The sequence below is a fragment of the Pipra filicauda genome, unplaced genomic scaffold (genome assembly GCF_003945595.2).
Source record: "Pipra filicauda isolate LSUMZ 115617 unplaced genomic scaffold, ASM394559v2 scaffold58_size5111680_pilon, whole genome shotgun sequence".
Lineage (NCBI taxonomy): Eukaryota > Metazoa > Chordata > Aves > Passeriformes > Pipridae > Pipra > Pipra filicauda.
Window position 1 is genome coordinate 3,081,830 of NW_024104742.1, and position 14,230 is coordinate 3,096,059.

At 39.9% G+C, this 14,230-nt stretch overlaps 1 protein-coding gene across 5 annotated transcripts in view; it reads right to left on the reverse strand.

The window, feature by feature from the left end:
• The window catches only part of TENM1 (teneurin transmembrane protein 1), a 649,978-nt gene that overhangs the window by 34,013 nt on the left and 601,735 nt on the right, over positions 1-14,230 (reverse strand). For all 5 annotated transcript variants that reach the window (XM_027716459.2, XM_027716460.2, XM_027716458.2 and 2 more), the window contains one exon: positions 13,509-13,663. In XM_027716459.2, the coding sequence (XP_027572260.2) occupies positions 13,509-13,663 (155 nt within the window). The remainder of the gene's footprint in view (positions 1-13,508; positions 13,664-14,230) is intronic.

The following is a 14,230-nucleotide window of genomic DNA, read 5'->3' on the forward strand; positions in this document are numbered from 1 at the left end:
GCCTGACACCGGGGAACCCTTCCCTGAGATGGGATTACACTCTCATCCCATGCTGGAGGAGCCTTTGTTTCTCATGCTCCTGATGCTGCATAGTATAAAATCCAGAATTACGCAGTTCAGCTGTAGCAGTCCCTGCCCTAAAGTTCACAAATGTTGCTCTCTGCATTCATTGGTCCCCAGTGAAAAACCCAAATAAAATGAGTTTTGCAGCCTAATGACTGCTGTTTTCCATCCTGGGCTGGGAAAGCAGCTGTGGTAGGTTTACAGATGCAGTTCAGAGGTCTGAGGCCACCAGTTCTCCAGGATCATGGCTCAGCTAGTATCCCTGCCAACCTGCCTTTGCCATCAATTATTTCCAGCAGATGAGGGACCCACTGCAGCAAGGCAAAGACAAGGCACCACTTCAACAGTTTTCACTGCTTGTCTTCGCCTCATGCACCACAAGATTCACTGTGCTCTCACTTCACAGCTCTCCTCTTGTTTCATAATTTCTTTATTATTATTTTTTTCTGCTTCACAACTTCAAAGACTCTATCTGGGGTCTACTAAATCGATAGGAAAAGTTGATTTCTATGGGGGCAGTTTTAACACCGTCTTTATTTAACAATAGAGGGAATATTATCCAGCATCACATAAGCACATTGACTATGAAAATCAATGGGACTTAGATTGCTAAGCCGTTTAAGTCTGTTTAAACATGGTACCCATGGTTTACACAGGCTATGAAAGAAACACTTTGTTAAATGCCCAGAAGGAATTTCCAAAGTATTTTGAGCAGACTGGTACCTCTGAGAGGAGGAATCCTAGACTCTTCAATTAAAATCTCTCAAAATAGTCCATGAATTTGATTCTAACCCAAACATGTCTCCAGTGCTGGAGTGGGAATAGATGTCCTCCAAACGTACTGCTGCAGGTAATTTGCATGGCCAAAAGGAGGGAGTGGGATCAGGTGGAAATCTAGCTAACAGGACTGGCTCCATTCTGCCTCCCTTTCTAACTTGCATTTCCAGGTCCTGGAGCTCGTCAGACAAGATGGTACAAAAGTAACGTTGCATAAATCTTAAGCTTTGGCTTCATCTTTCCATTTTGGGCTCAGAAGTTCTGGATACAGAAAGCCAGTGTGCTGCCAATTAAGACAAGGTGAAAGGTATATCTTGAAAAGCTTTAATTGAGACAGTAATTAAGACTGTTTGAGAAGAGTGAGGGGCTGAAGCTAGCACATTACGGTGGCTTTTGTTTCCAATAACTACTGAAATTCATAAGAGCATCTGGCCTGAAAAATGAGAGGAAGAAAGGATAGATAAAATGAAATTTCTAAAATTGAAAAAGGCAAAAGCCCTGTCTTTCAGCAATGCCTGCTACTGTGAAAATATCACCCAAATACTCTGACTCTGCCCTGAATCCTGAGTCAAACTCAAAATGAAAATTTAAATTGAATTCTTGAAATGAAAACTTCCTACAGATTTGTGCCCAGGAAATCCCCTGTCTCTGCAGGATTGTGACCTCTGACAACAGCTCTGCTCCTCAGGGCAGAGCTCCTTTAACCCCAGGGCTCAGCAGAAAGTGGGATGGGGGAAGCGAAGGATGAGGAGCCGCTGGCAGGAGGTTTCCAGCCAGGAGTGCAGGAGCCACCACTGCTCCTCAGCTGGATCAGGGCTGTAGAACACATTTCCACAAGGATCAGAAAAAATGCCACCTCCACAGCTTTCACAAGAAAATACAAATTCACTTTTGTGCTTTAAGCTTTCCCTTAAGAGTTACACAATTAAATTCACAAATACACTTCTGCAAGGGAAAGAAAGAAGGATGGGAAAAAAGGCTATTCTGCAATTCATGTTTATGGCAGGCCATTTTCCACGGCAAATTCCTACAACACTACACAATTCAATAGTAATAGTTTTTTAAAATCCATTTTAAGAATGAACGAATTCTTTACTAAACTGCGGCAGAGAGTTAAAACAAAACCACTATAGCAAAGTTTCATGATCATCTTTAAAATATAAATATTTTTCTAATATATATATATAAATGGTAGGCAGAAAAAACAACAGAAGTAATGAGTCCTTTCTCTTACAGAAATTAGCCCCAAGATCAACTATTATCATGACGTGTTTTTCTGCAACTAATCTTTCACAACAGATATTTCCACTGAGCAAAATGAATGCAAACAAACTACCTCTGATGCTGCATTGAAAGCAAACATGTACTGCTGTAAGACTTCAAATAGCTAACAGAAAAAATTAGGCACCTTGCATTTTGCAGAACAAACAAGACAACTGCATTCTGTTCAGCAATCCTTCTGTGCGAGCATTTACAGTGATTAGATACTCAGAAGACTTTGCGCTGGAGAGTGTTTGATTCTAGTCTGAGACTGTAAGCAGGCACTCTGCTTTAAATTTCTGTCAGCTCAGGGCTTTGGTTACTGCTGTGATGCATATTTGAATATGCATTGTCAGACTGTGCCAGAAAAGCTTACAAGGATAATGTTTAGGACTAATGTTTTTTCAAGCAAAATTCAAGACATACCACTCAACTCAAAAATGTATCTCAAGCCTGGGATGGATAAACTTGGATGTAAAAGGAGAGGCATTTTCTTGCCTTCCAAACAGGCTCTAGAAAAAAGATTGTAAAAGAGCACCTGAAATTAGTTTTGTAACAGGTTCCTAATGAGAACAACAAATAGTTTTTGATTTTCAGTAGCTGAGCTCTAGATCTAGAAAGGCATAGAAAGGCTCCAAGCCTACAAGCCAAAAGGCTCCACAGAAGTGCCAGGTAGGCTCTGAGAAAAAGCTCAACAAGGCTTCCAAGCCACCCCAGGAGAAAAATCTAGTGATTCTTTAGCTGTGCTCCAGAAGCTACGGATCCCCCTGCTCCAAAAGCTGTATATCTAGAAAGGCCCCATACATACAAAAGTGCTAGATGCCTTCAGAAAGACCCTTGACATCTCTAGTGAAGTACTAAATATCTGGATCACAGGCTCTTAGGAATTTCTACACCTAAAAAGCAACAGGAATTTCTAGAGAGCACTATGTCTAGAAATGTCCTTTTAAAATATCTTCTTTTCTTCATTCCTTCAACCCACAGACAAAGAGACTGAAGGAAATAATATAAATCCTTCTGGCTGGCTGGGAGCATACAAAAATCATTTCACAATGAAATTAGTTCCTTAGGAGTAGAGTACTTATACAAGTTTCAAGCATTTGACCTCTTCTGATTCCCCAAATTTTTGGCACACCTTTCATGAGCCACTTATGGTAGCAATAGCAAAAATCACATTGGTTTTGTTGTCACTATTGATACAGACACTGGATTATAACTCTGAACTGGCGAGAAAAATAGAAGAAAAAAGAAATACATATGGATGGAGGACCTAAAGGGGTTTACATCATATCATGACTTTCCCTGGTTCTCACCAGAGACAACTACATGCTGTTCAGTTTCCTATTTTGCTTTAAGCAGTTGATTGAATGGCTATTGAGTGATGTTCAGACATTTATGATTTTCCTGCAATGTGACCTACATTGCTAAACTTCATAAATTTATTCTCCAAGGCAGTGTATCATTTTGCATGCCACACTCATCCCAAAGGAAGCTATCAGCAGGAGATGAGGCCCAGTTTGTAAGAGCTGAATGTCCTTCAGACATTTTTAACTAATTTGTTTGTAAATGTATTATTGTCAGAGTAACATACTGCATAAAATGGTGCTCTCTATCATTCTGTTTGCAGCTCTCTGTGGCCTAAACTCCATAATGCACAGCTCTAAGCATACTCTCTGTGTGGCATGCTACAAATGGGCACAGCCCATTTCTGTCTTGACATTTGCAATTTTTTTTCCTCCACTGACACAGTGTCTTTCATTATTTTTTTCCTTGGCACAAAAAAAGGATAGAAAAGATGCTGCAGCAAACATGGTATCATGGAGAGGGGAAATCAGGCAATCTTAGCTGTCACTGCCCACGCTGCAGCTCCTGCCATGGTACTATCTGTGATTGTCACAGATTATGTTGGTTTAACTTCAGCAGCTTGTAAGTACAACTCAGGGCAAACCTGGTCCTAATAATAATAATGGAGATATCACTAATAGCTCCACAGCAACCCTTCTTGGTACTAAAAACTTTTCAGTCTTTGTTTACAACCAGCTTTGAGATTTAAGTAGTACCCGGACAGCAAGGGCACAACACCATACAGAGCTCCCTCATGCTAATCTGCTCCTAAGTCCTGCCCTTTGTAAGCTGTTACTATGGTGTTGTTCTGACAAGATCTGCCTACTTTCAGGTTCCTCTGAGCAACTGGACCACTTTGCAGGCCTGAAGTATGGCTGTGCTGCCTCTTTTGACCCTGCTTCCACCAGTTATTGAGGTGCAATGCTTTCAGTTGTGCAACCTTACCCACACTTTCTTCTAAAGCTTGCAAATGCAGCAAGTTGCAGCTACATAAAATTACAATGTCCTGATGATGGAATTAAATGCCTATATTGTTTTTTTCACTTACACTGTTTCTGTGCCTCTATTTCTGTAAGCTTTTTCCTGATTTGTGCTGTTGTGAAGAGAGACCAGCTGTCACTCCTCTAAGATGTAGGACAATCTTCCTTTGACCTAGTCAGTGCAACAATTTCTGTCCCACCAGTGTGTGGTATCTCTGCAGAATGGACATCACCATCTCTGGTGCCTGCTGGCCTCAAACCTGCCTTGTGCTCAAACTCCAGACTTGTGACAACTCATTTGGTTGTTGCTCCCCTGCCTCACTCCCTAAGAAAGAAATGCTATGCAACATTTCTAAATGGCCAAACCAGAATACAATCAGAAAGGCTTGGAACAGAGGCAGTAAAGACAACTCCACATAGAGCTCAATTATTACTATTCACTTCATAACACAAAAAACCTGTTACATCTGTGGAAGGTCCTTCACCCCATAAATCTGAGAAGAGCTACCTGGTGAGAGGAGAGCAACATGCACACAGTACCAGCCCTGATGATTTTAAAAAACATGGCTAATGTAGGAATTGCCTCCAGAAAGAGCAGAAAATAGCTGTTTCTTAATTCACAGGCAGACCTTGTTAGTGGATGTGGATGAACAACTGGATTAGAACAAAAGGAGGGGCATTGCCTGCTTGGCTTTCCTCTGCATGCTCCTGTCAACACCTACATTCCCTGTTCAGCAGACCTGGGGCTTGGACTTCAGGATGTCAGGGACCAGCTTTCACTATCTGATTACTTATGGTAGCTCTGCAGTATATGCAGAAACCACACACACCTATACATATACAGATATCCATGTACAGACATAGTTACATTTGCATATATTGGTACAGATTACACATTAATATATTCTTCATGCTTACATTTTGTCCACTATGTATCCTCAACAGATGAAAAAATCAGATGTAGTACCCAATATATCTCGACCCATTGCAGTCTCCCATCAGTCTGGCAAAGCTGTACTGAACATTTTCAGCAGTGCAATTCAGCACAGTAGATGCAGCCTCTACCAAAAATAACTGATCCACTCGACTCCATCGTACTGAAATCAAATTTAAATGAGAGAGATAATCAAAGGCTACTTGCACATAAGGAATAAAAAGTGGAGAATTGAGACAAGTTGGTTGCTTGTGAAAGACTGACAGAAGAGCCCAAAATAAGGCAGGCTTCTCATCTGGGAACCCATTCCCCATGGAGCTGAGAGAGGGTCAGGAGTTTGAGGAGCTGGGCAGTGTGCTGGGCCTTGGCCATGCATGGCTGGTGGGTGAGTTGGAGGAAGTCTGGGGGTGGCAAGGCAGCTTGGATGAGTTGGAATTGGTGTGTGGACACGTGCAGGGGCTTTGTGTGTGTGCAGGAAGCATTTGGTGAATAGGAAGTTTCTTTTAGCCAGGAGGATGTGCCTGAGAGCACCTGAAGAGCAGCTCCAAGTAGCTGAGCTGCTACCTTCTTGCCAGCCATTCACTTTTTACAGAAGTTTCTTCCTTCTTGAGATTTCTCGTTAGAAACAAATGTTTGAAAAAAGAATTTAAATCTGGCTCTGTGTAGCAAGAGAAAAGTCATGAGCAGTCTGTCAGGTCTCCTTCAATTCCCCATCAAGTGTCTAACACTGCCTCAACAATCAAAGAAAAAGATGCAATCGCTGGAAGAGTTGATTAAAATGTACACAGTCTTTTACTCACTAGTAATGCATTATTTATGGCAGATAATTGAAATAAATTGGTGTTTTGCAGGTGCCCAATACAAAAAGAGCACTTGGGCTTTAAGGAAGAAATTGCAGTGTGGCTTCATTGCATACTATCTCATGTCTATGACTAATATTTCAAATTCAGTGATAGAATAATTTGATTGGAATATAAATTAGCTGTACTGAAACCACCTTGTTTTCTGGTTGATATTCTAAAAATCACATTATACACCTACAAGTTTGATTCATGAGCTCTCATAGACTTTTTTCCACTGAGGTCCTAATCCTATGAGCCTCTTTTCTCTCAGCTCCTGTTGAAAAGAGGCTATTTAGCAGCTCCTCTACCCCTGGGAAAAGATTATTTTACCTTATACCCGAAGATCCTTTTTTAAAAAGGCTTTTTGCTTGGTTTTGGATGCTACTGACTGCTTGTTCCTGCATATGCCATTATGGTTGGAATTATTTTGTATAGACTTATGGTTTCCAAAGAGTAACACTTAATTAATTGGAGGGAGGATTCATTTTTGAAAAGGTTTGAAAATGCCTTGGTAAAGACCTGCTCTGGCTTATTTTTCAGAAGTACATACTTTCCCATGGGATACAGTTGCTCCTTGCTACACACTCGCCTCTCACTACCTTTTCAATTAAGCTTGGAGAAGTCCTGGTTCCACTGAAGTCAGTGGCAAAACAGTTGCTGACTTTGCTGGGGCCATGACTTTCACTCTACTTAGCTTCTCTGCTACTCTAGCAAAGCTAGAGAAGAAAGAACATGAAATTAAGCAGGAGAGTAAAAAGAACCAGAGAACAAGATGACTTTATACTGGAAAAAAATAACAGCTTTTGTGAACTCCTTCATGCAGCAAAACCTAGAAAAAACTAATAAAGTTCTCTTCTAAAAAGAAAAAAGCTCTGAAAATCTTCTATAAAGGAAGACTACAAATAAAAATATAAAGGTCTATAAATTGTCATTTCTGCTTTGTGTGCTTTTTGTTCAGCAATTTCACAAATACATTTAAACGTGATTCTGCAAAGCACTGAAAAACACAGTTCAGTGATTTGGAATATTTATGCTGAATTAATTACACATAATTAGAAGAGCATATTAAAAGACACACACAGGTAGAGGATTAAAGGGAAAGGAAGAGCAGGAGTAGCTTTTCAATACCTTGTTACAGCGAAAACAAAGTTGCTCCTTTTTGATGGCAGCTCTCTAACACAATTAAAATATTATGCATCTACTGTTAAATAAATGTCTTTTGTGCTTTCTGCTTTTTCAAGAATGCAGTTTATACAGCCGAGTATGTAGAGAAACATCTAAAGGGACAGTGCGTCTTCTGACCTGCAATGCTAATTAAATAATCAGCTTCATGTAATCCTGCAGTTGCTCTGCAATATTCTATTCTCACCCTGGTTTAAAAGTATTTCAGCCTAGAATCAATTTGGTTTTTGTGCTGGCAGCTCACTCCTCCTGTTCTCACCTGGTCATCAGATCATATTTTTGTCTTTCACATTTCTTTTCCTTCTTCCAAATGTACCCAGTGAAAGTTCTGTTCAGGCTGTTCTTGCTCTGATGAGCAGACCCTCATTGCTGCTTTCAAGTGAGGTCACCATGTCCTGGGAGCTTTTTGTTCTGCTCAAAAGGCTTCCACAATGCCACTGAAGCATATTGTGCCTGTGCAGATGCTGGTGGGGAGCGCCTGCAGCACTTGTGACTGTGGGAGCAATGTCAGCGTTTGCATTTTTGAGATATATACTACATTTTCAAGCAATTCTGCTCATCTCTACTCCTGCTTTCCAGCAGTCTGTCTCTCACTTCACTATTTCAAGTAGGTCATCAACAGCATTACTTATTGCCCTCTCCCCTCTTCTCCATCATTCAAAGCAGGTTGTCCAGGACACAGCATTCTCACCATGCTTGGGTCACCTTTAACCCCTCTTCTGGAAATCTGCCTTTTAATTTGACCTGTGCAAGCAAATCGCCTACGTAAGTAACACTCACATTTTTGTAAGGGAGCAAAACATTTTGCAGTGTCACTGAAGTTTATGTGAAGCAACACAATATAGATGGTTCCCTCACGTGGAGAATTGCTGAACAAAGGCTGATGAAGTGCAAATGTCAAGAAAAAGTCTTCAAACCAGACCTTTCATTCTGGAACACAGCAGTGACAGTTATTAACACCATCAATCAGGTCGGAGCTATTGCTTTGGCACAGAACATCATGCCTAGTGGGACTGACATAAGCTCGAGAACAAGGCCATGGCTACAGGCAAAGAAAAAGCTCTTGGGATTCATTTTCTGTTGACTTGTAAATGTTTGGTCTCTGTATTTGCAGTGACTGTGCTGGAGATTGGTTTAAACAGCTCCCAAATACAAAGTGCAACCACTCGCACAGATATAAATGACTTATGGTTCAGAGTGGTGGAAATTCAGCCCACATATTTCTCATGGGAGGAAAGATACAGGATGAAATTGCAAGATGGTAGAAATATCTGCTAATTCTCTCTTCAGCTTTCACCATAGCAGTGGAGGTAGAACAGCAAAGCTTATCACTCAAGATGAGCTGTAGTGTTTTTACTTTCACACAAAACCTCCCACAACGTCAATATAACTTCCAAGAACACTGGATCTGATGAAGTCTGGTTTCCTAAGGACTTCCATTGCATGGCTGACTGACTTGGGAGTTTAATAAGATCCAACATGAAATGAAGCTTTTCCTGTGAATGGGGCATTTATTACATCCTGAGTGGAATCTCTGGAGTTTAATAAAAGAAAGCTTATGCTGTAATATTTCCTTTTGAAAGGGCACTTTAGGTCTCTGTCCTCCAACTGGATTAATATTTTTTATGGAACGTGTAGGAATTTAATTGTTCTGGAGGCTGGTGTTTCTCTACAAATTTGTTTGAAATTGGCCCAAGCTTTTGATGATTTTGATTTATTGTGAGGAAAAGAACACTGACAAACAGACAGACATACCAACACAACGTGCTCTCATGTGCTATCAATAACCAGGGTAAAAAATATCTGTATACCCCAGGGACGTGCAAATACTCAGAGAGTGCGTACATGTGAGAAAAAATGCAACCTAGAGAGGCCTCTAATCTAGACCAGCATCCAGCCCAAAGCCATCAGGCAGTGAAACAGAATGATGACCCCAACTCTTTGTCTTTCTCTCCCCATCCCAGTCCTTTCCCTTCACACTCCTGTTGTGATTTGTGGCCAGGAGCTCCTATCACAGGTCCTGCTGCAGCCAGCCCAGTGCTGGGGCAGGTTTGGAAAGGAGTTGACAGCCCAGCAGTCCAAAAAGGCAGTGGGAGCATTTTAGCTCAAAGCTGGTTTAGAGTACCTACAACAGCCTTCTTACTGCAAGGGTACAGGAAGGTAGGAGATGTAGGCAGTAACTCTGTTCTCTCCATTTGGGCTTCAGTCTGACAGAAGGACATACTCAGTAGTCTGTACCACTGGGAGGATAGGCAGCTCAGTCCACGGGGCCTTCAGCTCAGATGCAAAAGTATAAGGTTCAAAATGGGCTTATTATTAATTTAATTAACCTACAACAAAAAAATCTTCCAAAGGACACATGAAGAACAGGAGCCAGACCTAGAGGAATACAAGGATGGAGCAGTAGGGGCATTCATCTGAAAAGTCTGGCATTCTGGGTGGTGCAGATAAGTGTGGTGAAAAAAAATCACAGAACAAATGAAGACCAACACCATTTTTTGATATTCCTGAAAAATGTTTTGCCTTTACAATTTAGCTTTTGTCCATGTTCTAGTGTTTAGGGATTCAGAGGCAGCATTTTCAAAAAATATGATCAGTTCTATCAGAATGAGATACTGGAATAACTAATTTTAATGTAGGTGTCTGCTAAGATCTGGGTGCCAACGGTGAGTGTTGAGTACATACATATAGATATTCATTAACATAGCTCTGAAGAGCCACTTTCTTTAGATTTGCTCCTTATCAACTAATCAAAATGATCTGTGCTGAGAAGAAAAGTCATCCAAGTTTTATACATGCCAAAACAGTACTGAGAATGCTGGCATATCATATAAACACCTCGACTGAATGCCCTTTTCCTTCTAAATTCAGATTAACATCCCCCCAGTGAAGTAGGAGATCAAAGTAATTAATCAGAGCTTGGTGGGTTATTTGCCACAACATGTAATCTTTTCAGCCCCAGCTGTCCTTCCCTCCCCCGGTTATGAATTCAGAATATTATGCTTAAGAAGGAGAAGGTGGTGAATAACAAACACAGAATGATTAATAAGAAGTAATACCATGAAAACTGATATTGGAATAAATGATTAAACCCTTTCATAATCAACTCATTTATTAAAGTGAATGCCTTTAAGTGAAAGCTTGTCATTTATGGTGGTGTTGCAATGGACTCTATGTGTTTACTCCAAGAGTATATTTCTGTACTTCAGTAAATTAAGAAATACTGATTTTGGGCAAGTTGTTGATTTTATTGTCAGAACAAATTTAGCTTTGAGAAATGATTTTATTAACCTATTTCATAATTCCCTATAAACACACAATTTGTGAGCAACCCACATTCTCTTGATTTAAATGTCATTTGTAACCTAGCCAAAAAGTAATTTAGGTGGAGATGGGCCAAATTCATTTTTCATTTATGTTTATGCCATTCTGGAATAAACTCAGTAGTCTTGCAAGGATATACAATTGTTTCTGACTAAATGAAAATATCATTCCCTTATTTTCATTGATAAAATTCCAGATTAACATGCTTGACTTCAAGGAAATGTGATTATTTCATAGGGTTTCTGGTTATCAGCAACAATTGTGGAAGAAGATGATGGGCAAATATGATACAGTTACTTTTCAGAATGTGCATTCCTGGCATTTATTTCATGTCTATGATTTACTGTGTATGTGAAGAACCTCAAAGGTATGGATTTTGTGAAAAATTTCAATGAATAGGTTTACTTAAACCCTCACATAACAAATCCTACAAACAAGAAATGCTTCCAAAAGCTCTATGTTGCAGATTGTTCACAATATGACTTCACTTACCAGTGAGTAATTACACAAAAAATTATACATTATCACTATCCTTAGAAAATGAGACTGTCCACTTTTTAGGGATGTATTTATATGCCATAATTTATAATTTTTTTAGAATATTTACTGTACACATTGACAATTCAACTGAAGATTATCTCAATTTATATTGAGATATTGGGAAATCTTGATTTCCCAGAATGCTGAAACAATTGCAAAATTGTAAGAAATGTATAGCAATATTTTCCTGCAGGTGTTACAGCATGGAAACACCTGGAGTGCTCATGGAAAATAAATGTTTGTTTCTGCTTCTATGAAAAGAAGGCCCTTCCCCAGCTGAGTGCTGATGTCCCAAGAGCAATATGAAGAATAATTGGCTCTATAGCATGCTTTTTCTTATCTATGCAGAAGCCCATCCTCCATGGCATTGGAACTATATTGTTGAGTGAGGTAAACTAAACCTGTTTCTGTCAAGCAGCCAACCTACCAAGAAATAGGCTTTTAGGGCTATTTAAATCTACTTACAAATTTAGCATATTTGATTTCAGCCCAAAATGTTTACCTTTTTAATTTAGTTTTAATTAAAAAAATAAATACTTTTATTTCTGTACTTGTCAGACCCCCTGCTGAAACTCATTTGCTACGGGGAATTTGCATTTTTCAAAAGGAAATGAAAAATATCAAAACTCACCATTTCAGATTTAGTGAGAGGTTTTTTTACCGAGCAAAATCAGCAGAAAAATTGAGCACGAATACACAGCACACATTACCTGGCCAATAAAGTGATTATTTGTACAGCCTGAGACTGCGGATCAGAAGGAGAAGGCAGGGATCAGACACTGCACCTGGCGCCCTTCCCTGCACCTCAGAGGTATCTAATCTGGTTATGGGTGCCCCAGGCAGTTGTTATATGCATCCAAGAAGCAAGGCAATGTGCTTCAGGCAGCTTGGAGTTCCATGAAGCCTCGCTCCTGCCAGCTGGTGTGTGGCAGTGGAGCGGGAGCCCTGCTGGCTGTAGGGTCTTGCTCATCCCCTGCAGGACTGGCTGGCCTGCAAGGAGAGCTGCCAGAGCAGAAGCCAAGGTACCCAGAAGCTGTATGATCTTAAGGCAATTACCAGGCTAGTTTATGCTTGGGTTTAACACAACTAAGCCAGTTGACCCTGTTTTGCTTTACATGGAATAATGATGCATCTACTGGACCCAAGACCATACAAAGGCCTGTCTATCCCAGGTCTGGGAACAGGGAGGCTGAGGTTCCCCTCCCCACACAGGGTGCAGTGACATGTGAAATGGAACGCAGACACATTTTTCTGTTTCGATTCCAGTAATAAAATCCCCAAGTGCTTTTGTGACAGCAGCATTAGACCCCATCATTTCATCCTGTGAAATTTGACCCCACATTCTTCATGTATGTGAATGCAAGGCCACAGTCACCTGCTACTTAGAAACGAGCAACAAGCTCTTACCATTGTTATGCATTCTATTTTAACCGTGATTTTCCAGTTGTGAAGGATGGAGGAAAGGGCAGGGAGAAAATGAAATGCAAAATTAACCCGATCTTGGTTATTAGCTTACACAGTCCATAATATTTCAGTGTCACTTGAATGCCTAAAGATTTTTTTCAAGTACAGCTTGAAAAAGCTGATTAATTCAAGTATTTATTGGCAAAGGCCAAGCCCTTCCTTGTGCTGTCTATAAGCCTGGCTCACTGACTAGTCAAGAGTACCATTTACGTTTCTCCATGATTATCTGTATTTCTTTTTTAGCATAAACAAGAGATGTGATAAGTGTCTTTTAGTCCTATTTCTTTTACCATGCTCTTGACACAAGAACTGAAAAGTATTTTGAGAAATGTATTGACATGCAGTAGCTTCATCACAATACTGCAGTGGTGTAATTATTTGCTGTAATGCTCCTTCATGACTTAGACTTAGATGTAAACAGAAAATGTATTTTTTTCTTTTTACTAGTTCAAGCAGATCAGTGTGAATGCTGGACTATGTGAATGCACTTACACTTCTGAATAACTTCTTAGAAGACCTATCTCAGAGTAGCAAGAAACTTTCTAATGCAGTTTGTACTCTACATAAGCCTGTCTAAGTACTTACATGATATCTCCTGGGAAAAAATCAAGTGTAGTTTTGCATTTACATGATACATCTTAAAATAATCATGTGAATGGAACATCTACTCCATACTGTGCAGTTCAGAATTGTCTGACCCATCCAACATATTTGATATACAATCCTGGTACAAGAAAATAAGTTATCTGTCTCTACAATGTGTATAAAAGTGACAACACATGAAAACTAGGTGCCTACCTGAGTGATGTCCATTCCAGAGTCACAGCTCAATGGCTGGGTTGATGTGAGGCCGTTCGAACCTATTATTGTTGTGATCACACCATTCTCATCAATTTTCCGAATCATAGTACCATCAACAAAGTAAATAAATCCGTGCTTATCTACAGTGATACCTGGAAGAAGGGGAAGGGTAAAAAATAGTGTTAGTACTAGCATTATCTTGATTAAAAAGTATGAGTTTAAAATGTTTCCTCTCCTCTTAGACACTGAAAATCTGACTCAAAGAGTACGACTTCCCTCCCCCCCCCCCATTACTATTTGAAGCTTATACAAACTGTGTATGGAAAGATCATAACCATATATCAGGCTGGTTTTGACTTAAAGGGGAAGATATGAGGATGAAACAAAAAAAAAACCAGCTTTGCTTGTAATGTAATTATACATACATAGAATGAGGCTGTTCAATAACTCCACATCTGTCATCAAGTGGGTAAGACTAGCTTTTCTAAAAACTTATTTTACAGTTTATTTTTCTTCATTTTTATTTCACTTTCTTAATTGTCATGCAGAGCCAATATTTTTAATTACTGCACTGTCTGAATGATCAGAGTACCTCAGCAAGGAAGAAGCACCCACAGAAAGCAAAAGAGACTTCTGTCCTGCTATGGGTTATACATACAAATGCTGCAAACCAGGTTCTGCTCAGCAGGCAGAAGGAACCCCTGTGCTGCAGAATGTAT